Source organism: Sprattus sprattus (genome assembly GCF_963457725.1).
Source record: "Sprattus sprattus genome assembly, chromosome: 19".
NCBI classification, from domain to species: Eukaryota; Metazoa; Chordata; class Actinopteri; order Clupeiformes; family Clupeidae; genus Sprattus; species Sprattus sprattus.
In genome coordinates, this window is record NC_137917.1 from 19,573,712 (window position 1) to 19,600,325 (window position 26,614).

General features: G+C 42.7%; 1 protein-coding gene across 1 annotated transcript in view; it reads left to right on the forward strand.

Moving 5' to 3' along the window:
• kcnn3 (potassium intermediate/small conductance calcium-activated channel, subfamily N, member 3) overlaps positions 1-15,920 on the forward strand; it is a gene marked incomplete at both ends in the record, with an annotated part of 53,152 nt that extends 37,232 nt beyond the window's left edge. Inside the window, 3 exons of the mRNA XM_080858167.1 lie at positions 10,498-10,625; positions 11,981-12,050; positions 15,537-15,920. Of these exons, the coding sequence (XP_080714293.1) occupies positions 10,498-10,625; positions 11,981-12,050; positions 15,537-15,920 (582 nt within the window). The remainder of the gene's footprint in view (positions 1-10,497; positions 10,626-11,980; positions 12,051-15,536) is intronic.
• Between the last annotated feature and the right edge of the window lie 10,694 nt (positions 15,921-26,614).

Sequence of the window (26,614 nt, forward strand, 5' to 3'; positions counted from 1 at the left end):
GACAGTCTCTTGCCAGCCTCCTGTTGAATGAAGTGAATGGAAAATATGAAAATGCTGATAGTCCCGAATTTTGTGTAAAAAGTGATTATGACTCGAGGCAGATGTAACATTGAGGATCTGTCAATAGTGATACGGTTTGTCTGCTGTCAATAGTAATAGTTTGTCCTCAACTCTGTTCAACATTTAATTGGTTTGCTGGACTTGACTTAGCTGGGTGCCAAAAAATATAACCACAGGAATAATGAGACACTTGTCCACGGAGGGTTACAGTCCTGATAGAATAGTCAGCCAATGTTGTGATGGGACATCATCAGTCATGAGTGGGATCAAGGACGGAGTGCTGATGCAGGCATTACTGCAACAGAAGCTTGGTGGGCACATTCCATATATGCGCACTGCTAGAACCATCAGCTGCACTTGTGGTGCATGCAGTTCAGGGGGAGCCATGTACAAAAAAACAACACCAGTAGTAAACCTAGGCGGTTTGGTTAGCTACAATGTTGTTATCAGTCGGTCTTTTGCAAAGAACTGTTGTCTTGTCCCATGCAGAAAAAGAATGGACTACATCGTGTCGCTTACCTCAGGCAACATGAGGGACACTAGAGGGGTATCCATGGTCAAAGAAAACTCTTAACTCACACCCTGAAACTTAACGTTACAGCTCTAGTGCCTTTGCCCTTCCGAAAGTAATGGATCAATTCCGTAGGTAATGGATGTGACTTAAGCTGACTTTGTGGTTGTTGTGAGAACAACTGATCAGGTAAAGCTAGCTATGGTTAGCTTCTGCTCACCTTGTGAAATTGGTGACGTATTAAGCTAAGTGACTTGCTTTGTAGTCTGATATTTTGAGCTGTAGGAGAGGGATAGCAACAGACATATTTTAAAGGGGGTTAAAAGAGGTCTACAGTCTATACAGAGACGACACATGTGCATTTAATGAACATAATCAAACGTGCGTTCTCTCAAGCTGTAATTAAACTACTGTAAGATTCATGATCAAGCAGCTGCTGTGACCACCAGCAGAATATCCAAAAGGGTTATCTTATCATGGTCACAAAGGAATAGTCCCCACACTGGTATTGCTCAGACACCTGGGGTCAGGAAGCAAACTGAGGTGTGAGTGACTGCAATTAATCAAAGTATGGGAATGGGGGAGGCCATTGAGAACCATCTCAGACAGAGAAACCAGATTATCATATACCACAACAAAAGGTTGCCAGACCTGTTTGCATTACAAGCCTAGCTCATTTACATTAGAGGCCTAGGAGTGGTCTTAAAACAGTATATATGCCTAGAATTGTGAATGCTTGTTATTCAGTCCCACACAGCTGAATCCGGAGTAAGGCTGCTTCGTCACTGCACATTATTGGAATAAAGATTGCTGCATCAGAAACAAAGAAACCTCCTTCATTTCTTACACTACCATTGCTATTATCGTGACAATTTTTTACAATTTTCCAAATGCCTCCAGGCAGCTATTTCAGGGAAAAACAAATTATATGTAAATGAATATGTAAATGAATGTGGAGAGACCCACAAGGGATGTTCAAATTAATATTAAGAGTACATAACGTGAACCTGCCTTTAAGTGGGACATAAACGTTGTGAACATTGTTTCCCCCACCTTTGCCAAAATTTAAAAATCATTATCAATATAACATCACTCACAATTTTCGCCTAAATTATATTTCTTTGGGGTTCAAAATGGCTATTTAGAAATGTTGTAAACCTTTTCATTTTGCTATAAGCAAGTCTCCCCAGGATAAATTGGAAGATAACAGTGAGAATGACACTAATGATGATGGTCAGGGTGATCAATTTGCTGCTGGCCAGACTAGTGAGTCTGTTTTCAGTGCAGATAACTCAGAGCATGCAGAGGAGGTGGTTGATGGGTCGCAGGATGGGAATATTTTGATTAGAAATAAAAATAAATTGTGTGAGGCGGAGCAAATTAATCATTCTCATGATGTTACAAAAAATGTACAAAGGCTACAGGTTGAGGATGTCTTTTGAGATTTACCTTTGTTTTTGATATCAACTGCAATTAAAAGAAAAATCTTCCTTTGAGGAACAGATGTGAGATTTAATAAGATACTGTAAGTACAAATTAAAAGGGAGTTTTCTTAGGTCATCATTGTTTTTTGACTTTTTCCAGCATCCATGACTTGTACTGGATTCTTTATACATCAATGGATACCGTGACAGGAATAAAATATCTTCTCGTTTTTCTTTGAAGGAATGTGGGGTTTTATAATTACAGTAAACCCTCAGATTCCCACAATCAGGCAGACTGGCAGTTATACCACGGGTCTTACACCAGTACAGGTGTTGCTGTCTTGCTCTCAAAGCAGTTGCAGAATCAGCCGACAAACATCATTGAGCTTGTGCCAGGGAAAATGTAGCGCGTTGACTTCTTTGACAACCCTAATGTCAGTGAAGAGTGCATAGAGTTCCTCCATTAGTTAAGACCAGCTATATCAGATTGCTTTATCAATAGGGTGATATTCTTGGGGTTGGGGAATTTAACTATTCTATTGACCGTACACTTGGTAGGAATCATGATGAGAACCATCCAAGGTCTGCCAATGTCCTTAAAGAGAATATGTGGGATTTTTTAACCTGGGCCCTTTTCCCATCTCTTGGGTCAAAAAAAACTAGGGACCAAAACATCATCATAAAGCGTAAAACGGTAATACAATGCAATCCCATGGGGTGTGCATCTGTGTACCTCAATAACTGTAAAAAAAAAAAAAAAAAAAAAAAAAAAAAAATTGAAACAGAAACTACTAATAACTGAAACTTAAACTACAGATGCTGTACCAACAATTAATTAATTATTAAACAATTAATAATTCATTATCCTAAGTAAAAGTTTGGACCCAAAAAGATCTAAAAATAAGGCCCATTTTTAAAGTGTCCCTTGAAGGCCTTCCTTGGCTATCATGATTCAGTGAATGTGTGGAGAGGCTAGTTCCCTAGAGATAAACAGGAGCAAGGCTAGACAGAATGTACATCCAAAGGACCCACAGGGAAATTTATTTTCATCTCTGTCACTTTTCCTCTGTCACCAAGCTTTAACGTTCTTTTTCCACCAGGGGTTCAATAATAGATTATTGCAAGATTACACATTTTGTTGATTCTTTCACCTTTTTCTGGGACACCTGGGGAGAGAGGAAGGTTTATTACCCATCCCTGAGTCAATGGTGGGAGGAGGGTAAGAGGCAGATTCGAGGTTCTGCCAACAATACACAGCAAATAAATCAGGTGAACTGAAAAGACAGAGAGAGACTGTAGAACGTGAGATTTTGGACCTAAACAACAGAGGAAGTTTCAGTTTCAGTCGGAGTACGTTCCTCACAGCTGAATGATATGGATCTACCAACCTATTTTTTCTTTGACCTCGAATAAAAGGAGATCTGAAAAGAAGCTGATTACGAACTTCAAACCACCAGAGGTGACGGCTTACCTGAAATGCACAGGCTTTGTGTTTTTACCAGGAGCTCTACACTGCTGAGCCATGTGGGTGTGAATGAGTATCTGTTAAAGGAGGTGCAACACCTGATGAGGAGTATCTCTTAAAGGAGGTGCCACACCTGATGGTGGAGTATCTCTTAAAGGAGATGCCACACCTGATGAGGAGTATCTCTTAAAGGAGGTGCCACACCTGATGAGGAGTATCTCTTATAGGAGGTGCCACACCTGACGAAGGAGGATCAGTCTTACCTGGAACAGCCATTGACTCTCAATTACCTTACTGAAAGACTCAGGGAGCAGTCCAATGGTAAAGCTGGATTCTGACGGCAGAATTTTATACGGCTTTTAAACTGCTTTTAAACTGACTATGAGATCTTCTCCAAAATCCAGACCAATCGTCTTGTTTTGACAAAGCAGTTTTGGTCCGAGTCAAGGTATGTTTTCACAGATTGGAAAACACTGCCCAATCATTTTCTTGTACGAACTGGTTGATGAACATATTTGTATTCAATATACAGCATAGGGTACTATGACCTTTCTCCGGAAACTGGACTGGATCCTAAATAACATCGTTATTCAATGAAATTCAGTCGATTTGCTGTCAATAACAAGCAATGCAAATGCATTCAGTTTCTCCTCTCAGGTGACTTGTTTACATGTTTCAGCTTGGAAAATGTCCTCTCCCCTGAGCAGTTTCCAATCGGCAATGCAAGACACATCCTCAGGCATATGTCCACATTTGGAAACGCATTCTGTAGGCCAAGCTCTCTCAGTCTCTCGTACATCCTCAGGCATATGTCCACATTAGGAAACACAGCCTGTAAGCCTCGCTCTCTTCCTCTCTTGTATATGCCCAGCACAGATTTTCCTCAGATTTTCCGACACAACTGAAATGAGAAAACTCTTCTGCAAAACCCATCTCAAGATGTTGGGCATATACTTCTAAGGATAGGCGCGCTCTTCCTCAAAAATAAAGGCGATTTTGGGTGCAAGTGAAAAAGACTGTTAACTCTCAAGCTTGTCGCGTTGCTTATTTATTTTGACCAGTTTATCCACAGACGCGTTTCGGCCTAAGCCATCGTCAGGGGCATAGGTTCTGTCGTCGCCCACAGTTCACAATTCCTGACATATAGAGTCGCAGATTACATTGTGTGTATCAATCATAAAGGTATCACGGCCAGAGCGTCTGGCTTCTGAATTCGCCGACTCTTCAAACATAACTTTCTTACGCTCTGCACTGTGGCCATGCTGTGGTATGAATTTTAAAACCTCAACAGGCTCACCACTTTTCTGATAGACATAATGAATTACCAGGGTGAGATGGTGAACATTTGAGAATCGATCAAGTGTTGAATCGACAGTGATGGAATGATATTAGCTGTCCTGCTATTTCCTGAACAATTGCATCCAGGACTTTTTTGAACATAAACCCAAAACACTTGTATGTATCACAGGAGAGAAGGGCTTTCTCGATGCAAACCTCTGCTTTTGTCTTTCATCTTTGTTTCTTTTTTTAACTAGCTAAATGCATTTTTTTCTATTTCTTTACTTCTGCCTCCACCTAATTAACACTTTAATAGGATTTTTTTTAAATGTTTTCAGTGTTATCGTTATTTTTTATTTTATTTTATGTAATCAGTTTGTCGCTGATCAACAGGTAGTGGTGTTCACCATCACCTTCAACCTCTCCCTGAGTCAGTCCCTGGTTTCTTCCTCCTTCAAGACACCCATCATCGTTCCAGTCCCCAAGACACCAGTGGCTTCCTGGTTAAACGAATACCTCCCTGTCGCCCTGACATCAGTTACCATGAAGTGCTTTGAGCAACTGGTCAAATCTCACATCTGCTCCTCCCCTCCTGACACCTTGCCACCCTCTTCATTTTGCATACAGACCAAACAGACCGATGATGATTGACGCCGTTGCCTTGGCGACACTCCCTTTGCATACTCATTTAAACAAAGGGAATACGCATGTGAGAATAATGTTCGTTGATTTCGACATTAATTTCACAGTTCACAGGAGGAGCTCACAAAAAAGGAGCTATGTACTTATTTAAACTTTTTGATTGGATGAGAAAAGCTTGCCACATGGAAGAGAAATAGATTGGAAGAGGAGAGGCGATGTGTAAACTGAGTGGACATGTTTAAAGTCTAAGCTGAATCAAGGGTCAGAGATAAACAGGCTTTCTTTCAAGTTACTGATAACTTCTGCCTTTTCTGACATACATGGTGCGTAAACGATCTGAGGATCTGCTTTCAGCAGTTGATGATTGCAACCTGATTTATTTCATTTGTGATATATGATATGGGTTCTCACACCATGGTGTAGCTGGGTGGTGGCCTACGTAGTAGACTATTTCTCAGGGTGTCATTGATCCATATAATGATGCTATAAAGGGGTAGTCTAATGGCTCTCTCTCTCTCTCTCTCAGTCTCTCCTTATGTCTTTCTACCTATATTTCTCTCTCTTTTTCTTAGTCTCTGTGTCTCTCTTTTTGGATTGTTTAAATTTTTTATGCTGTTGAAAGACCCCAGTTTCAAAAATAGATCTCCCTATCAAATATGTAGTGTACATCATGGCTGCAGGAGAGCAGGAGGGCTGGGTGATCAATAATTGCCGCACGTAAAAAAAGAAAAAAAAAAAATCCACCAGACCAGGCTCTCCAGGATGGAATTCAGTCTCGTCACTGAAAAAGTTTATTATCCACAGCTCGCAATCGCTCTTTCAGCATGGCCATCTGCCATCCACAAAATCTGCTCCAAATCACAATCGATAGACCTTGAATGTAGTTTAGCTCTTAATGTGACTGGGCAACGAAATGCTTCTCCTGCTACTATGGTTACAGAGAGAGAGAGAGAGGGAGAGGGAAAGATACTAGTAACTTTGAATAATGGAATGATTACTTCACAGACCTGTTGCCATGGAGACAACACGTTGAAGTGTTTATCTAACATGGATGACAAAGCTGAAGGTGTTTCCCCTGTTTTTCCTACATCAGCAATTAGCATGCAACTCAAGGAGAATGGTGTTAGCGCCAGGCTAACAGAAACCAGATGCCTTCCACATTGTGCAACCTAGCAGGTTGACAGGCACATCCTGTGGCATCTTTATAAAGACAATTCGACATCCTGAATTGCATTAGCAAACCTGATTGGGCTTGCAGAAGTGTTTGTCTGTGTGTGTGTGTGTGTGTGTGTGTGTGTGTGTGTGTGTGTGTGTGTGTGTGTGTGTGTGTGTTTGTGTGTCTGTGTATGTGTGTGTGTCTCTGTGTGTGTGTGTCTGTCTGTGAGTGTGTGTTGGAGAGAGAGATGAGGATGGCAGGAAGATTTCTCATCAATTACAGAAAAGCCTGTGGCCACATCGATTTCTTATAGACTCCTTTCATCTCCTCTAACAGTTTCTGACACGATTGACCCCGATAGCAAATCATCCTCATGAGATCAGGCTCACAAAATGCCATTACCATTTTGGTGTATGTTTGTGTGTGTCTGTCTGTGTGTGTATGTAGTGTGCATATATGAGTGTGTATGCAGTATGTGTGAGGGCATTGTATACAATCAGCATTTGTCCGGATTCACATGAATCACAGGAATGTGTTTTCCCCTTGTTTTCCCACTGTCAATGTTATTCCCCTGAGCGTTGTTTGTCACTCCAGGCGATGATTGTTTCAGACAGTCTTACTGGTGTCAGTTGAGAGGTTACAGCCCATATCTTTCACAGTGATTGCCATGCTCGTGAAAACACTGAGAGTGTTGTGTAGTGTAACAACCTACACTATGATACTGCACTACTTATATATATATACGTTTGCAGAAAGTGCCTTGAAGTAATCCAATTTTCCAATTATGTCATGGTGAGTTGCATTACAATACACAGTAACTGCGGTGTTTCCCACACATACAGTACACTTCACTTGGGCAGGCCGCACAGGTATATAAGCGGCAACCAATTGTAGCATTTTTTATTCAAATTTCGTAATCTGTCCGAAAAAAGGACACCATCTACAATTGATGAACTAATGGACAATCTCCCCTCGCTCTACCGCTTCTGTAGCCTACCTGCTCTGTCTGCTATGATGACAAGGGTCAACTGACTCACAGAAAGATATTCTCTGGTATTATGTTAGAAGATGTGGACACGATGGGTATTTTACAAGCACGGACCAGATAAATAATAATAATAATAATGATAATAAAGCAGCTTCTTTTCTACTTATTGTGTAATTATAATTGGGCTCTGACTTTGGTAGTAGCTTCAAATTCTAGGAAAGAAAGCTGCAACTATGCTGCGTTGGTAGTTACAAAACTTGAAAGTGCCTTTAGCACACGCAACTTGACTATTGCACAACACGCAGCAAAGCTGTACGGCTAAAGATAAGAAAGACTCAATCATTTGTTTTATCTTTGGGCTATGGCACTAAGACATAGAAGTTACTTGAGCTAAGGTTAGACATTTTTCATGTATTGCATCAGGGAACTTAGCCAACATCAGCATTTAGCATAAAATGGCAATAAATAGATGCATAGCCTAAGGCTCAATAATTACATGTCAGTTCATTTTGACGTGAAAATACAAATGCAGTCAACAACGAACAACAAAATACAGAGATCAAACTAGATTCAAGCTTGTTCTCAACTCTTGCCAGTCATTGAAGCTGCTGGCACAAGTAGTGAGAGTGCTGAGGGAGAGGCAACAGCAGTGTGGTAGAGCCAGGCGCAGGTAACAACGCAGCACAGTTCCAAAGAGTGCCATCTTTTTACACACTAAAGTGTTTCATTTTTTTTATGCTCATCCTACTCTTACGATGTGGGTGGATGAAAGGGAGAACTGAGGGGGTTTGATCGTTGAAATTAAGAGATATCTCGTTTACTAGTCCACATGAGGTAGTCAGGGAGAATTTCAAATTAAGGATTTCATTTTGGCTGATTGCAAGGCTTGTTACTTTCCAGGCCAGTGATCTGTCAACAACTGTGTGTGTGTGTGTGTGTGTGTGTGTGCGAGAGAGAGAGAGAGAGAGAGAGAGAGAGAGAGAGAGAGAGAGAGAGAGAGAAGGAAAGAGACAGAGTATATTTCCATGTTTCTATGTGTGAAATTGCTATTTCATAATATTGTCGCGGTAGGCTATCTTGCTTGTTACGTTTTTGATACATTTTTTATACATCTGCTAAGTGGCCCTCTGTTGCCTGCCGCGTTTGTCTGTCTGTTTGGTTCCTCCTGCCCGTGCCCTGCCATTAGGTGAGGGGAGAGGCTGTAGTTTCATTACAGAGACAGGCTGACCTCTTCTAATGAATCAGGTTATCAGAGAGCGAACGCCTGTGCCTCTGGTCCAGGCGCTCAGTCTGGCTCCCCCCCCCCCCCCCCCCCCCAGCACAAGTGAGTCAAAGTCAAATCAAAAGCTTATTAAAAAGCCACAGCCTACTGCTTTGTGCCAGGGCCATTGGGAACATAATTGTTCTTTTCTTATGAAATTGCACGTTGCTTTGAAGTCTCCTCTGCCATTTCTTCTTGCCATTAACCATTCTTTTCTCTCTCTCTCTCTCACTCTCTTTCTCTCTCACTCTTTTCTTTCGGCCATAGAATCCATTCATTCTCCAGGCTGCAGTGTGGTATTTGATGAGAGACAGCAGAAATTAATATGAAGAGAAATATGTGCACAGAGCAGATCAAAGGAGGCATGGGTGCATTGTTACTGGCACAATGACTTTACGGATGGAAAGCATGGAATCTGCTGTGTGTCAGGCCAGCACATTTGATAATCAGCGTAATAGGTTTTAAATCAGAGGCAGTAGCACAAACAGAGTGCTAGTCTTGATACTGTATACTATAATTTGCGAAGATGAATCGATTAATGCTGTATAATTTAACGAAAAAAAAAAATACAGTGATGAATAACAACTCAGTCAAAGATGGAGTATTTTAGAAACTTCAAGAATAACAAGCAGTCTAACGCAACGATGAAAAGACAGTGTTTTGTGTGGAATAGAGGAAATGCTGCGTATGTTTTCATACATTACATTGTCTTGACATGCACATTGAAACTATAAATGAATCCACAACAATGACTTCAATACAATTAAATCAAGATGTACAGAATACATTAGAATACAGATGCGTCGTCCTGCTATCATGACCTCGGGATTAAAATGGAACATTTGGTCACCCTTCTACTTGTTGGATTTTCAGCATAGAATTGTTTGTAGTTGACACTTTCATAGGCGGCACTACTCCCAGGCATTTTCCTCAGGACCCTTTCTTTCAGAGAGCACAGGCTCTTTTATTAGACACACAGACCCACTCGCCTCTTTTCAACCACCTCAAACGGTGACACCCTTCACCCTTCTCATCCACTTTAAACCCAGAGGAAAGGAAGCTTTCGGTGCCGGAGATAAGCCTTCAACATCCCCACATTTTTTTCACCAGGAAATTGGGAGGGCTGACTCACTGAAAAACCCCATCTATTAGCTCGCTGTCCAGCACATCCATACATTAAAAGCTATCGCCTAAATCTTTAGCAGTTGTCTTAAGTGAACTCTTATAACCTCTTGTCATGTTAGGCCATCCTCTGGTGTAGTCTGTCTGCCTCTGTACCTTCTGTTGCACTGTATCCCTGTAGCTGTGGCTGTAAGTGCCTGGAGGTTCCTCTAATTCCCTGCACACACTTCAGTGTTCTCTCCCGAGGAACGCGTGTGTCTTTCTGCAGGTAGTAACCACACAAGTGTAGAGGACAAACAGCATCTTGCTGGGGGATTACTCTAGGTAAAAATATAGTGTACAAAGTATGTCTGTAATCAGTCTGTAAATCGGGTGTTTTTACCAAGCTTTTGCTAGGTATGCGTGTAGAACTTGTAGAACTGTGAACACGTAGAATTACAGAAGGAGACTGTAACAGGAAGGGGTTTCCATCCCTTGTGAGTTGTGTTTATGTGTGTGTGTTTGTGCATCTGTGAGTGTGTGTGGGGGGGGTGCCCAGGGAGTGTTTGTCCCAAGCTGACGTGGTTGCCACGGCGACCTGTGCTCCTCAGATAAAGAACGCGGCGGCTAATGTGCTGAGGGAGACGTGGCTCATCTACAAGCACACCAAGCTCCAGAAGAAGATCGACCACGCCAGGGTCCGCAAGCACCAGAGGAAGTTCCTGCAGGCCATCCACCAGTGAGTCACACACACACAAACACACATGCACACAGATACACACACACACACCCACTCACATATTCACATGCGCACACACACACACACACACACACACACACTTGCATACATAGCTCACATATGTCATAGTCTTAGCTCACATAACCTCATGCGCCTACACACATACATTCATTTTACACAAACACACCCACACACTCCCAACCTATATATATAGCATAAAGCCCATTGAAGAGGATACACAAACACACACATGCATATGACATAACCTCACACACACACACACACAAATAGCTTCCTAAATCCACATTCTCTCTGCCATAACAACACAACCTCCCTGGCCCCCGTCTCCGCCCTTGTCATTGAGGGAACGCAGTGCAGACGGCTTTGGGATTATTCTGCAGCTGACTCGTTCGCACTTCTAGATGGTGTCGAAATTAATCAAACAAATCGTATTATAATATCAAACAAAAAAGAAGGATTTGAACGACAAAACAGGGAACGCCTAGTGAATACCCAGTGGCTCTGATCAGGGTGTCCAGAAACTCACACTTATTGCATTGAACAACGTCCAGGCCACCAAGCTGTCACTTAAAAACTCATTAGCTAACGAGGACGCATCCCTGAAAAAGAGAAAAAAAAAAACGCCCATGCAAAAGGTTTGTGTCAGACATAAAGTGAGGCAGTGCAAACCACGAGAGCTGGCAGCATAGACCTAAAGCCAACAATGAGAGCAGAAGTCAAGAAACCGAGTGAACTGTAGAAAAAAGAACATATTTTCAGAAAAGGTAAAGACCAGTAGTGGAAATGGTTACCCAAATTATTAGTTTACTTTTGAGATGACATTTTTTATTCTCTCGGAAATTCTTCATTTAGTTTGATATCTGAAACGTTTTGTTTGATTCATTTTGACACAAATCCGATTCCATCTTGATGCCTCACACTAATTTGCTAATAAGGCAGTCAGTGTGGAGTGCGCTGGCACTGACCAGTGCTCTTTGCACAGTGTCATTCAAGTGGCTCGCTTTTAATCGCTGGCCTCCTCTTCAAATTGGGATTGATTCAGAGGAGCCTGTGGCCATGCTAACCGCCTGGCGGTCTAAACTGTTTCACTTGACTGCTTGCAGGGCGAGCTTTGGTTGTGGACGGACACAATTTTGTAAGAGTCTACTTATGAAACCGCTTCCAGTGGTGAGCTTATGTGTGCTGCCTTGGCTAAGTGGGGATAACTTTTTATTAGCTTTTTTATTAGGGTTTTTGTTGAGGTGTATTGTTTTCGCTCTACCCCAAGACTACCCCAAGAATTCTTTATAATGTCAAATTATTTATTGACTGATGATATTGTTTTGTGTTTCTAGGCTTCGCAGTGTGAAAATGGAACAGCGTAAACTTAGCGATCAAGCCAACACTCTGGTGGACCTCTCAAAGGTGAGAGCGCACAGACCACTGCAAATCCTTGCACTGCACACACGACTATAACTTGTTTTAAGTCACACGTCTACACATGCTCACTCACAGACATGGTTATGGTTAAGGTATTAAGGTATTTGACAGTTTTGTTCAAAGCAACTCACAACGCATTAGAAAAGAAACATTACACACAACAAAGTATCACATACAAATTTAAATTTAAAGCAATCATTTAATAATAAGAAGAAGAATTCCAGACTACACATTCATTGCAAATGTACACCCATTCCGCACAGACAATACAGTAAGAGTAAAAAAGTCTTTCAATCTGAAACACACAGATATACATGTACACAACATGCCTTGAATCTGAACCACACAAACATACATGTACGCAACATGCCTTGAATCTGTAACACACCAACATACATGTACAAAACATGCCTTGAATCTGAAACATACATGTACGCAACATGCCTTGAATCTGTAACACACCAACATACATGTACAAAACATGCCTTGAATCTGAAACACACAAACATACATGTACACAAAATGCCTTTAATCTGTAACACACAAACATACATGTACACAAAATGCCTTTAATCTGAAACACACAAACATACATGTACGCAACATGCCTTGCACAAATAACCCCCCTATGGAGCCAATCAGTACCTAATGATACGGTCTGACACATGCATGACATGCATACCTTTGCCCTCCCCAAATACATCTCTGCATTCAGCTGTTTCCATGCTGACCCGTTTATTTCCATGGCTTTGCGTCTCCTAGCAACCAGCACAAGTGTTAGATCAGGGACGGCATAGAAGGCGAGAGATGGCAGAAAGACAGGCAGGGGAGAGGAATGAGAGGACAGAAAGCATGCATGTTTCAAATGTTTGTGCGTGTGTGTGTGTGTGTGTGTGTGTGTGTGTGTGCGTGTGTGTGTGTGTGTGTGTGTGTGTGTGTGTGTGTGTGTGTCTGTGTGTGTGTGTGTGTGTCTGTGTGTGTGTCTGTTTGAGTGTGTGCACTATTTTTGTGGTTGCCATAAACTACATTAAAGCCATTTTATGCGCCCTGCCATCAAGCAGTATAAACTGTTCCTGCTGGCATGGCTTATGGTCCTTTTTTCATTAATGTTATTTTGATTTGATTCTGCCTGGCCCATGCCTCTCACACTCTCGACACGCTCAAACGCGCCCGGCCGGATGTGCCCCGATAATCCCAAACTGTGAAACAAGCATCCATAACGGTCTGGATCAAGTCAGGCGAGCTGTCCACTCAGGGCATGGCAGCGCTGGCTGGCTGGCTGAGACAGCGGAGATCCAGATTGAGACTCTGGATAGAGCAAGGCTTCCTGCGGCCCCCTCCAACACTGGCATCACTCTGTGCTCGCCAGCTGCATGCGCGCTAGCTGGAGGCAGCTGTGCCGGAGCCACTTTAATCGTGCCTCCCATGGCAAGCAGATAGACCCCTGCCCTGAAATCACAGCACAAGCACAGCATCCCTTTCAAAGCGAAAGGGCTTACGTCAACATGAAAATCATACGCCTTTAAGAATATTCTCTCAGGTGAATATCAAGTCCAATATGAACAGAGTGGCCAAACACATTCTGATACTATCATAACAACAATAATATGGCTGAAGATGTATTTCCTGACCTGACTGATGTCACCACATTGCAAGACTCAATTTGACCGTGAAAAGACCCAAAGCTAGAAACGCAATTCGTTGAGAGAACCGACTGCACGCTCCATTGGGTACAGGGCTGACGGCGAGACAGTCTGCAGTTAGAGAAGGGTGCCAAAAGCACTACGCTCTGGCCTCTTTTTGGATAAACATCAGTTTGCAACTAGCTGGTTCTTGTGGCGTAAAAGGGCACATAGGGATATAACAAAAGCAGCACCTTAGATGACTGACCCTGAAACATGGGACTGAGTGATGGGACACCAGACACAGTCCTATAAGTGTCACAGGCAAAAATCCTAAACTCACATTACGAAATGCAACATCGCTGTCTGCATATTGTCCCTCTGGTTTTGGCACAGAGAGACAGGTATTCAGCTATTTATTTATCACCGCAAACAGCTGCTTTAAATAACGATGAATCCTTCAACGTTCAAGCGTTGGCTAACTATTCTGGGGCTTCAATTAGAATTGACTGGTTTAACACTGAATTGTTTTGACAGCACGCGACATGTGTTTTTGCTCATGTCTGGACAAAAAATACAAATGACTCTATGTCGTAAGGGAGATGGCTTAATGGTGTGACTTTGACAGCCTTGATAAGTGGCAGTGCTGGAAGCATCCGGAACACTGGGCTAAACCAATGCTGAATATGAAGCTGAGCACAAATGGCACCCCTAAAACACTTAACACATGACTGATGTTTGATTAAAAAATGTAGCTGCAAGGACTTCTGCATATGAAGTGCCGATTGAATGTATGGGAATCATTTATTGAGAAATTATTCATGTGAGCTGCGCCGCCAAAAATTAAGGAATAATTTGAAAAGGGCGTATGAGTTCAATTGTGTTTAATTTGTGAAACTTTTTCCTGCTACATTTTCTGGCTGTAGTTGTCTGAAAAGGACTAAACTTAGTAGCTGATGGTAGGTGTACATGTATACATATATATATACGCTATGAGCTACTATAAACATTCATGAAAACAGCGACAGTGTATACATATGCATACATGTATGTTGACATATGGTAGAGGGCGCCTGCCTTCCATTTTGATGCGATTCTTATCTTTCTTTTTTTGCCCCTCCTCTCCCTCTCTTTGCCTCTGGCTATACTGTTATCATTCCAACCCACTCTTCCATTGCTCCCTTTTCCCTCCTGACCTCTTCTTATTCCCTTCATCCTCTCTCCATCTGTGACTCCATGCTTCACCCCACCTTCTCTCCCTCTGCCCCCGTTCCATGTGCCCTTTCATCTCCATCCCTGAATTTTTTTTCTCTCTTCCTCATCTTCCTATTTTCTCTCCTGTCTTTATTCTTCTTCATCCCTTTCTCGGTTTTCTCTCTCACTGTGTTTAACTCCAATGCTCATCCCAAACTCTTTTCCCCTCTCTTATTGTTCCTCATAATCTCCCGCACACTGTCTCGCCACTCTCATTTTGCCTTCATTCCTGTCTTTCTTGCTCTCTCTTGCTCCCTCTCTCTTTCACGCATTCCTTTCCTTTCACTCCTCCTCTCTAACACTGCCCTTACAATGTCTTCATCTCCTCATTCCTCCCTATCATCCCAACTATTTGCTCTTCTGGTTCGCTCCAAACTCCACTCCCTCCCATCCTCTTTCCCATTTCTCTTTATCTGTATCTATCTCTCCCCCTCTCTGTCTGTATTCCTCTATATCTCCCCTTCCCTCTATATGTATTTCTCTATCGCTCTTTCTCCATCCCCCCTCTTTCTATCTATTAATCTCTCTATTCCCCCCTCTCTATGTATCTATCAAACTATTTCTCTCTCTCTCCTCCCCCCTTCTCCTCCATCAGATGCAGAGTGTCATGTACGAGCTGATGTCAGAGCTGAACGACCGCAGCGAGGACCTGGAGCGACAGATGCTGAGCCTGGAGACGCGGGTGGAGCAGCTGACGGCGGGCTTCAGCGCTCTACCTGCCCACCTGTCGGCCACGCTGAGCGCCCAGCACAACACCCTGCTGCTGCTGCTGCGCGAGCGCGACTCCAAGATGCTCCCGCCCCCCATGCCCACGCCGCTGCCCCACTCTAACGCCACGCAGACCAACGCCACCGCCACGGCCACCACAGCCACTGCCAACGTGGTCGCCGTAGCCACAGCCACTACCACGACTGCCACCAGCAGCCCAGCACAAGGCGGCGACGCCGAGGACACCCCCAACGCTGCCTCCAGCTGCTGAGAGAGGGGAGGCAGGAGAGATGAGAGATAGAGGAGGAGGAAAAGGAGGAGAGAACAAAAGAGGAGGAGGGGGTGGAAGAATCCCCAGGAAATGGCTGCTGAAGAGGGAGGTGGTGTAAAGACTGGATGAGACATTAGAAGAGAGAGAAAGAGACTTATATAGAAAGAGAGAGAGTGAAAGAAAACAGGGGAATAGGAGATGGGTGGAAAATCTTGAGGGGGTAAGGGCTCTGATTTAGAACTCAGGAGAGATCTAAGAATTAAATAAACTGAGGAAATGACTACGGATGAGGAGTAGGAGGGAAAAAATTGCACACAAGAGGGCGGCCTGGTGAAGCAGAGGACAGCCAAGGAAGGAGATGAAGAAGAAGAGAGACGAAGAAATAATTGTGTATCCTAATAGTGTATCCCAATCTCTCTGCCAATCTCTCTTGGAATGTGCAAACTAATTATAGGAAAATGTCTCTCTCTTCCTCCATCAGGAAACCATGACAATGACTTTTTAATCTTATGATGTGTTTTCTATTACCTAATTGCTAATTGTGTGTTAACAAGCATCCCTTTAAAGAGAACTTCAATCAATAACACCAAACAGACTAGTGCCACTGCCATAAACAGAACACACACACACACACACACACACACACACACACACACACACACACACACACACACACACACACACAAACACAGGAAACACGTGGGACGCAAGCTCTTGTCACAAACTACTTGTGGAAAACAAAAAAGGCACATAGAACATATAACACACAACCAGAAAGCGCAGATAGCTGATAGGTGCTCTAACCCATGTTGGATAGGCCTCACAGACACTCACACACACACACGCGCAAGCACACACACACACTCACACAGGCACACAGACACACACACACACACACACACACACACACGTAGACACACTGCACTGACACACTACAAGATACAGATCACTGCCAAATGAGTCACGCGGAAGCAAACCAATTCAGTAAAAGCTATTCACCGTGACGTTTGCATATCCGGAGGATGAACCCTCACTGTTTTCATGAATGTATATGACAGAACGCATACCTACAAATCATAATACTCTCAAAAGTGCACAGAAGTAAGCACACACAAAAAAAATGCAGCCATAGCCTACACACAGACACTTTTTTTCTGTTCAACTTTGCTACCAAAGTGCTCCGTCTCTAGCTGACTGCAAAAAAATTACTTTGAAAGATTTGAGAGATACAGAGTAAATAAAAAAAGAAGGAGGGGCTGAGAGGTGTCAATACAAGTATTTGGCAGTAGTGATGGTCATGGTGGAAAGATATGAGATAATCATGAGAAAGGTTTGGTTCAGGAGAGTGGGTGGTTTAGAAAGTGCCAGAAGAGAGGCAACCCTTACACAAACTGCCATGTAAGCAGCTCTTACGACAAACTATACTTTAGGAAGAATAAAGAGCTGATCGTCATTGTGATGGTTTGTCAGAATAACAGACAGTATCAATTCTGACTCTATTTCTACGGAGACCATTTTAAAAACTGTCTTATAGTGACATCCTGTGGCCGGAATACTGAACTAAACCTGCTTGGAATATTGTACAGTATGCTATTACAGAAAAAAAAAACTTAGCTTTGTAAGGTTTTTTTCTTATTCTTTTTTTATTTTATTTTATTTTTTAATTACCATTTAATGATTATAAACACGATTATAGCTTACATTTACCATTATTATAGGATTCATTCGTCACCTACATTTAAAATTACTGTATTAATAACTTTAATAACTATCAACAAATAATGGATAAGGGAAAGGTGACGTTTGAGGTTGAAATTATTTTGTAATTTTATTTTACCAGAGAGAATTAATAAAGTATATATCTATATAACATTACTGTGTGGAAGTTATGTTTATTCTCGTGGATGCACCGTTCCATTTCACCTGTTGATTCCATTGACTTAGCTAGCTAGCAACAAGAGTTTACAAAGGGATATTTCTGGATAAACCCGGTTGGCGTCTGTGTATGCTGATATTTTTGTCATTCGTCAAGACATTGTTGGGAATTTCGTGTTCTCTTAATATAAGGCCAATCAAGCTTGGTAATTGGTAATGTGAAACAAGAAAGACTGTTAAATCAACAATTAACCTAGCGATAGCTAACTAGCTAGCTACCAAGCTAACGTTAGCTAACCTACTACGTCGATTAGCTAGGTATGTATGACAACTAGCTAGGAAATGGTAATTTGTCAGCTTCCATATTGAATCATTTTTAGACGATTGATATGATATTCCGTATTAATTACCCCCGTGTGTTTATTGATACAGGTGGTTTAACATTTCGTTGGATGGCAAATTTGACATGGATAGTCAAAGGTGTTGCCCTGAAGTAACGTTAACTCTTGACCTAACCAAAGTCTTCATGGGTTTATAATGTCACTGGCCTAACGTTACAAGTCTGGATTATTTTATAAACATGACCATTTTCATCTCCTGGAGAATCCCGCAAATTTGGCAGATCTGGGTACTTTGCACGTCATTCATTGCTATCAGTCACTCATCGAAATTGAACGTACCAAAACTCCTTCTGCCATATTCTACACACGCTTCTGTCAATTTCACACTGAAAGCTGAGACAGGATGCTTCACATGGTGAGTGACAGGTCCAGGCTGTGACAAATTACCTGGTTGCGTTTCGCTCTCTCTCTCTCTCTCTCTCTCAGTGTCCTGTGCTCTCCCCAAAATGCCGTTTAAATATGTCCTCAGCCGGATTTCAGTGATAAAATATAGGGTGCTTTTTTTATTGAATTTGATAATCACAACGGATGTCCCAGTTTCATAAATTACCTCCGACATAGACAGAATGATAAACTAATTCCCAGGCCTGGACACTCTTAATATTGCAGTGCAGAACTTGCATTGCCTTGGGGTCGGATGTGGCATTCCCACTGGAGTTGGACTCTGAAACGTTAATCATTTTGCTAATTTAAAAACTTAACATAATCCCTTATCATGTCACTCTATCTGTAAATGCAATTATGTAAAATCAAGTCTAATCCCTCTTCTGCTGCACCACTGATGGCTTCTCCACCCCCCCCCCGCCGCCCCCCGCCCCCCTTCCCCCCCTCCCCCACCCAAAACAACAACAACAACAAAAATGACCTCAGGGAGCCCTCTCGTCCTGATCTGGTCAGTGTGCTCCCGCTCTCTCTCTCTGCACAGCCCTCTTTCCTCCCTCCATCTTCTTGTAGTCAGCATGCACTGGTCTCTTCACTCCCAACTCTCAAAACACCCACTCAAGGATCTGCCACGGTCCTAGCTAAAAACACTGGTGAGTGGTCTGTGTGTGTATTTGTTTATGTATGCGTGTGTGTAGTGCTAAATTGAAATTCCGTTTTTGGAGGCACAGTCTGTTGATGGTGTGTGTGTGTGTGCATGCACGTGGTTTTATCTCTGTGAGTGTGAGTGTTTAGTGCTAATTTGAAATTGAGTTTTCATACTGTAATAAAGATTTAATGGTGATGCGTGTGTGTGTGTGTGTGTGTGTGTGTGTCTGTCTGTCTGTGTGTATGTGTGTGTGTGTGTTTGTGTGTGTTCTCAGCGACTGGGCTGACTCTGCGTTGTGATGTCTACATCAGTCACATCCAGAGCATTCAGATCCTTACCACAACCCATCAGATATTTACTGACGACCCACCCCTTCAGTTGTCCGTCCAAGCTCTGGACTCCAAAGGTGTGAGTCAGATATTGTATTATACAACCAGCAACCTTCTCCAGTGGATGAAGGACACCAGTACACCCACACCCTACAGATACTCTGCACACCCCAGAGTACCAGATAAGCCTCTAGACTGCATGCCAGTCTATTAAAATGTCATCGTCTTTCATGAGGATAGCTGAATCTGAGTGTGGTTCAGGAGCTTCAGGCCATTTTAACCCACAGTCAGGCTCCTCTTGGCTGTTTGTTGAAGTGTCCAGTAGCGAGACCTGATATGCCCACCATAAAGCATTCTGAGTGTTTGGAGGAGTACAGAAAGCTTACCATGTAAACACTTTTTATGCATTGTGTCGCCTTAAATACTTCAATGGCTCTGTAAGTCTTAATAAGCCTGATGTCCAAAATATCCACATATTGTATAACAGATATTTGCTCGGAACTAATTGGCAGGGAACTTCAATGCACAGAAATCAGACAGCAAGGTTCCACTTGTTTATAGATTAAGTGTCCTTGTTACAGTGTGCTTATATGAGCAATAAATAATGCTGTGTATTTCACAAGTAACCCTAAACCTAAAGAAGTGCAACTTGTAACAACATGCACACATATAAAAAGCATATGGTTGTACTTAATTAACTGATTAATTTAACACTAAGTACTTATTAAATACACTTCATATTACAGACTGTGGCGGATAATATGTTCTTAAGGCTCGAGTTACAATACATTCCATGTACTGTATAAAAGTAGTGTCCCCCCCAGCCCTTCAGAGTTGACCCAGGGGAGGGGTTGGTGACAGGAGCTAGATGGGTTGGTGACAGGAGCTAGAGGGCTGTTTTTAGAACTGGTCATTCCATGTGCAACTATACTTATGGCTGACCTCATTTCCTGTCCCACAGGAAACACTTTCAGCAGCCTGGCTGGATTGGAGTTTGAGTGGCATGCGGGCAAGGAGTTGGACTCCCCAGGGAGAGTGAGGTGAGAGATAGACAGAGAGGGAGAGATGTGAAGGGACAGGAAAGGAACAAGTGATTGAAAACGTCAGAGGAAGATGCAGAGGGGAAAGTAGAAGAAGAAAAAATAAATGGAAGTAGTGATTAAGTGAGTTGAGGAGGGGTTGGGATTTGGGGGGGGGGGGGGGGGGGTAAAAAATACAGCAAGACGTGGATAAGAGAGAGTGAGAGATAGGCTAGCAGGCATGGTGGGATTATTATGGGCTGTTTAGAGGGGTCATTCACTGTGGAAACTGTAATTACATTTCCCTCTGTGCAGACAGATAGCATCTACTCCCCACGCTATGGTGGGCTGCACAGGCAGCAGGAGACAAATACAGATGCAGGTGTTTGTGTGTGTTTATGTGTACGTGTGTGTGTGTGTGTGTGTGTGTGTGTGTGTGTGTGTGTGTGTGTGTGTGTGTGTGTGTTTATAAGGGATGGAAGCGTGTGTGTTTGTGATGCAACAGACAAGTCTGTGCAGGGTTATAGAGAGCCTCATGCCCTCAGTTGTGGTTTGCATGATCTGCATTAAATTATGGCAGCAAACTATTTTCCTGAAGGTCCAGAAAAATATATATTTTTAAATGTTTTCACCACAGATGTCTTATCCTTAAAAAAAACTAAGCATAGTTATGAAAAGGAATTATTATGTATGTGCTTTCTGTTGTATCCCTTTCTCTTTAATTCATCTCTTACTTGTTTACTTGCGAGGAGATGGGGTTGTGAAGGTCATAAAAAGCATATATTCAAAATATCAGTGACTTGGAAAAAAAGGGCTTTAAAACCCTTTTAGTATGGCAGTTATCCATGTGCTTCTAACATCTCCAGGGAAGATGAACAGAGACTGCAGAAAGAAATCAGCCTTGTCTGCTCTTCAATTTGTGCATTCACTCGCATACCTGACCGATCAAATGGATTTACCTGAATGCCAAACCGATTTGTGTTTTTGCCAAGCATTCACTGGATCAATGGTGCCTCAAAACAAGCTATGAATTGAGGCGCGTGGTTCTTAAAATGGTCTACTCCTCTTTCTGAATACAGATCTCTCACATCAATGGCTGTTTCTCCTTGATTGCCTCGGTGGCCTGCGTCACAGTGTGAAGCAGATGGTGCTTGTTTGATGTTCAATTGTGTTTGGCCCTTTGTTTGTACGAGGCTGTCAAGATGTTGTGTGGGCAAGTGTCACTGACTGAGTTGTTGTTCATGTGGCCGGGTGATGGTATATTTGTTATGATAGAGTGTGTATTACTCCGACTGTGTGCAATGTCTGTGCAGGTTTGCGGGAATACATTTGCATAGTAATTTGCCCTTTTAGTTCATAAATTGTAAGTATGTCAAAAAAAAAGTGGATTGATATATTCTGGAACGTTGGAATATATAATCACCATATTGAGTGTTTCTGATTCAGACAGAGACGACCCTTTTTCGTTTCAGAAGAAAGAGGCAGTTAAGTCTCCTTTACTGACTTTTTTTCAACATTTTCTGTTGGCTTTGAGTCAACCAAGAACCACCAAAAAGTAGGTCTGTGGCTAACTAGAAGCTGCTGTCCACTGTCAGGCATGTTTTACACCACCAAGGGCGGACAGGCTCCCAGGAAGCCCTTCCTCCAGAAGCGACACCTTAAGGCTCGACTGACGTCTGCTGCTGATCACAGGGACGGAGAAAAAGGCCTTCTGGAGGAGGGTTCCGCAGATGAAACACAAATTGAGCTATTTGGTCACAAAGACCAAAAATATGTTTAGAGGAGAGAAGGTGAGGCCTTTAACACCAGGGAGCAGACCTACCTTTAAGCATGGTGGTGGTAGTATTATGCTGTTGGCCTGTTGTGCTCTCAGTGGAGCTGCTCTTTACAGGAGGTGAATGGAATAATGAAGGAGGATTACCTACAAAAAATTTAGGGAAACCTCAAATCATCCACCAAAAGGTTGGGTCTTGGATGCAGTTGGGGTTTCTAGCGAGACAATGAGCCTCATTTATAAAACGTACTTACGCACAGAACTGATCTTAGACTGTGCGTGCGATCAAATCCACGTCTAAGTACAGATTTATAAAAACCGTCTTAGACGTAGAAAAGGACGTATCTCTACGTCTGGTTTCAGTTCTTGTAAGTACATTTCCATGCGGCAATACTGGAGTACTGCAGGAATTCAGGACTCTCCGAGCGCCGACAGCCGACACGCAGTTTCAGTTGGGCTAATGGTGAAAGGCCAAATTAATGTTTTGCTCAATAAAATCAAATAAACTATTAGAATAATTTACACATGAATGAGATTCACATCTTATAGGTATTCTGTTTTAATTTCACAAGTGTAAAACATTTCGCTCAAATTTATAGCCTATAAGAAGACTAATAGTGGCTTAGTTTTCAGTAGGAGATATGGCTGCATTGGCGTTGTTAGAGCATATTGCCAACTGCGCAATAAGGAGAGAGAGGGTTTTTTTTGTGATCGCGCAGACTTTTTGTCACAGGATGATGTATGTCTGATAAGCAGGTACAGCTTGCCGAGAGCGTTGTGCCCAAATGGCCTCTCATCTAGAGAGGCGCACCAGAGTCAACCAGGCCATACACGTTCAGGTATTGTCCGTTCTTGGATTCCTGGCTACAGGAACGTTCCGATGAGAAATTGGAGACCAGTCGAGCAATCCCCGTCATCATTAAGCAGAATTTTGCCCGATGTTCTTCGCAGTACAGTACTGTGCAAAAGTTTTAGGCAGGTTTGAAAAAATGCTATGAACTAAGAATGCTTTGAAAAATGTAAACAATAAATGTTTATTTTTTATCCATTTACATGGTAAGACTGAGCACAGCAACAAGACACAACGTAGTTATACTGCATCAGCAGGGTCTCTCCCAGACAAAGATTTCAAAGCAGACAGGGGTTTCAAAATGTGCAGTTCCAGCTCTTTTGAAGAAGACGTTGAGGATCGTAGACGCAGTGTTCAGCCAAGGAAACTTAATGCAGCTGATGAAAAACACATCAAGCTTATTTACCTTCGAAATCGGAAGATTTCAAGCAGTGGCATCAGCTCAGAACTGGCAGAAACCAGTGGTACCCAGGTACAGACATTTACTGTCCGGGGAAGTCTGGCCAGAAGTGGTCTTCATGGAAGAGTTGCAGCTAAAAAGCTCTACCCCGACAAGGAAACAAGGCCAAGTGACTGAACTAAGCACGTAAACATAGAAACTAGGGTGCAGAAACATGGCAGAAGGTGCTCTGGACTGATGTCAAAATTAGAAATATTTGGCTGTAGAAGAAGGCAGTTTGTTCGCTGGAGGCTGGAGAGAGGTACAATAATGAGAGTCTGCAGGCAACAGTGAAGCATGGTAGAGGTTCCTTTCCAGTTTGGGGCTGCATTTCTGCAAGTGGAGTTGGAGATTTGGTCAGGATGAATGGTGTCCTCAATGCTGAGAAATACAGGCAGATACTAATCCATCATGCAATACCATCAGGGAGGCGTTTGATTGGCACCAAATGTATTCTGCAGCAGGAACATAACCCCAAACATACAGCCAATGTCATTAACAACTATCTTCAGCTTAAAGAAGAACAGAAAGTCCTGCAAGTGATGGTATGACCCCCACAGAGCCCTAATCTCTACATCATCGAGTCTGTCTGGGTTTACATGAAGAGACAGAAGAATTTTAGGAAGCCTACATCCACAGAAGATCTGTGGTTAGTTCTCTAAGATGTTTGGAACAATTTACCAGCCGTGTTCCTTCAAAAACTGCGCAAGTGTATCTGGAAGAATTGATGCTATTTTGAAGGCAAAGGGTGGTCACACCAAATATTGATTTAATTTAGGATTTTCTTCTGTTCCTTCACTGCATTTTGTTAATTTATGAAGAATTGATGAAAATAAACTGTTAATACTTCCATTTTTGAAAGCATTCTTAGTTTACAGCATTTTTTCACACCTGCCTAAAACTTTTGCACAGTACTGTATACTATCCCATATGCCCGCAATTTATTAGATTTCCATACAGTGCCCAGCAAAATGTGAAAGAGGATTTCCTGCGTAAAACAGGTTTCCCAATGTATTCTCATCCATATTTCGCACACTCAGAAAGCCTAGGAAGCCCACTTCAATACAGCACAGGTCGGTAGTGGAGCGCACCAAAGCCTTGGTGCTGCTGCCGCAGATGCGGCTTCTGGTGCCTCTCGTACCGCAGGTGCTGGTGCTTCGGAGACGTGTCTACTACATGTCAAATACTTTGCTTTTGCCATTACGCCACCAGACAGGCTTTCTAACGATGTTTTGGCCCGCATCTGCTGTTCCATCAGCAGAACGTCGATGTCAGCCTCACTTTAATTCTTCTGTTTACATGTTTCTTTCTTGCTTGCCACTGTCACAGAGAGTTTGTGCATTGAGAATGCGCTCTGTTTGTGCATTGATAATATGCTGATTAGATTAAATAGGGGCGTTTTGAGGGCGGAGATTCAGTTGCGCACAATTTCACGACCATTTGTGATTTATAACTGAAGGATTGGCGTACACGTGTTTTTTGTGTGTACGTCTGTTTACTGTGGATCTCACTTACGCTCATTTCAGGAAATGTCTTAGGAAAAATGTAGGAACCTTTCTACGCAACGTTTTATAAATGAGGCCCAATGACCCCAAACACATGACAAACGACCCAGACACGTGTCAAACGACCCAAACACAGGTCAAAAGCGGTAAAGGACCGGATAACCCAGGCTAGAATTAAGGTTCTAGAACAGCCTTATCAGTCCTGACTTGAACCCCATCCAGAACATGTTGACCATGCTGAAAAAACAGGTCTGTGTCAGAAAGCCAAGAAATATAGTTGAATTGTACCAATTCTGTCAAAGATTCACGCTGAAGCTTGCCAAAAACGACTAATTGAGGTGAAATGGCCAAGGGACAATTCAGCAAATATTAGCAATGCTGTGTATATTTTAACCCAACAAAGACCCATAATAAATTAGCCCAGTTTAAATTAATTAACCCATACTAAATTATTAAAATAACTTAAAATCATGCATGTTTTTGTGTTTGTGCTCCGATCATTCCAGAAATGGAAGAAAAATAAGAGCTGTAGAAATGATTGCAATGACATCCATGTTCTTTACAAGTGTAAGTGTAAACCTTTGACAACAACTGTGTGTGAGCATCAGTGTGCTGTCCAATTGTGTGTGTGTTGGTGCAGGTTTCTACCCTACTCCGAGGCTGGGTACTGCCCCCCTCCCCATATCCTGTCTCTGGAGGAGGCGGGGCATAGAGGAGAGGATGTGCTGCTATTGGGCCTTGAGAGCGGCCCCGCCCTTATCTACGTGTCACTGAAACACCCTGAGTACCAGGTACATCCAGGGGTTGATGGAATGACCAAGGCTCGCTACCCCGTCTAAATCTTAACATCATGTGTGTGTGTGTGTGTGTGTGTGTGTCCAGTGTGCACACCACAGCTGGGATTAGTCTAAAGTAACTCTACTACTCCCATGGTGAGGGTGTGTCCTTATGGTTGCTTGTCAGATTGTCAGTGTGTGTAGTGTAGTGATTGTCAGACCCTACACCAGCTCGTAGTGTCTTAGTCCCTGCGCACAGACATAATTTGATACAAATTAGGATCTACTGGGCTGACACAGAAAAAGCATTCTTATTTCCAGTTCAGTTAACTGGGTTACCAGATGAACGCCACATAGATCCACACAGAACAGATCCACACAGAACAGATCCACACAGAACAGATCCCCATAGAACAGATCCACATAGAACAAACCTACACAGAACAGATCCACACAGAACAGATCCACACAGAACAGATCCACACAGAACAGATCCACATAGAACAGATCCACACAAAACAGATCCACACAGAACAGATCCACACAAAACAGATCCACACAGAACAGATCTACACAGAACAGATCCACACAGAACAGATCCACACAGAACAGACCCCCACAAAACAGATCCACACAGAACAGATCCCCATAGAACAGATCCACACAGAACAGATCCACACAGAACAGATCCACACA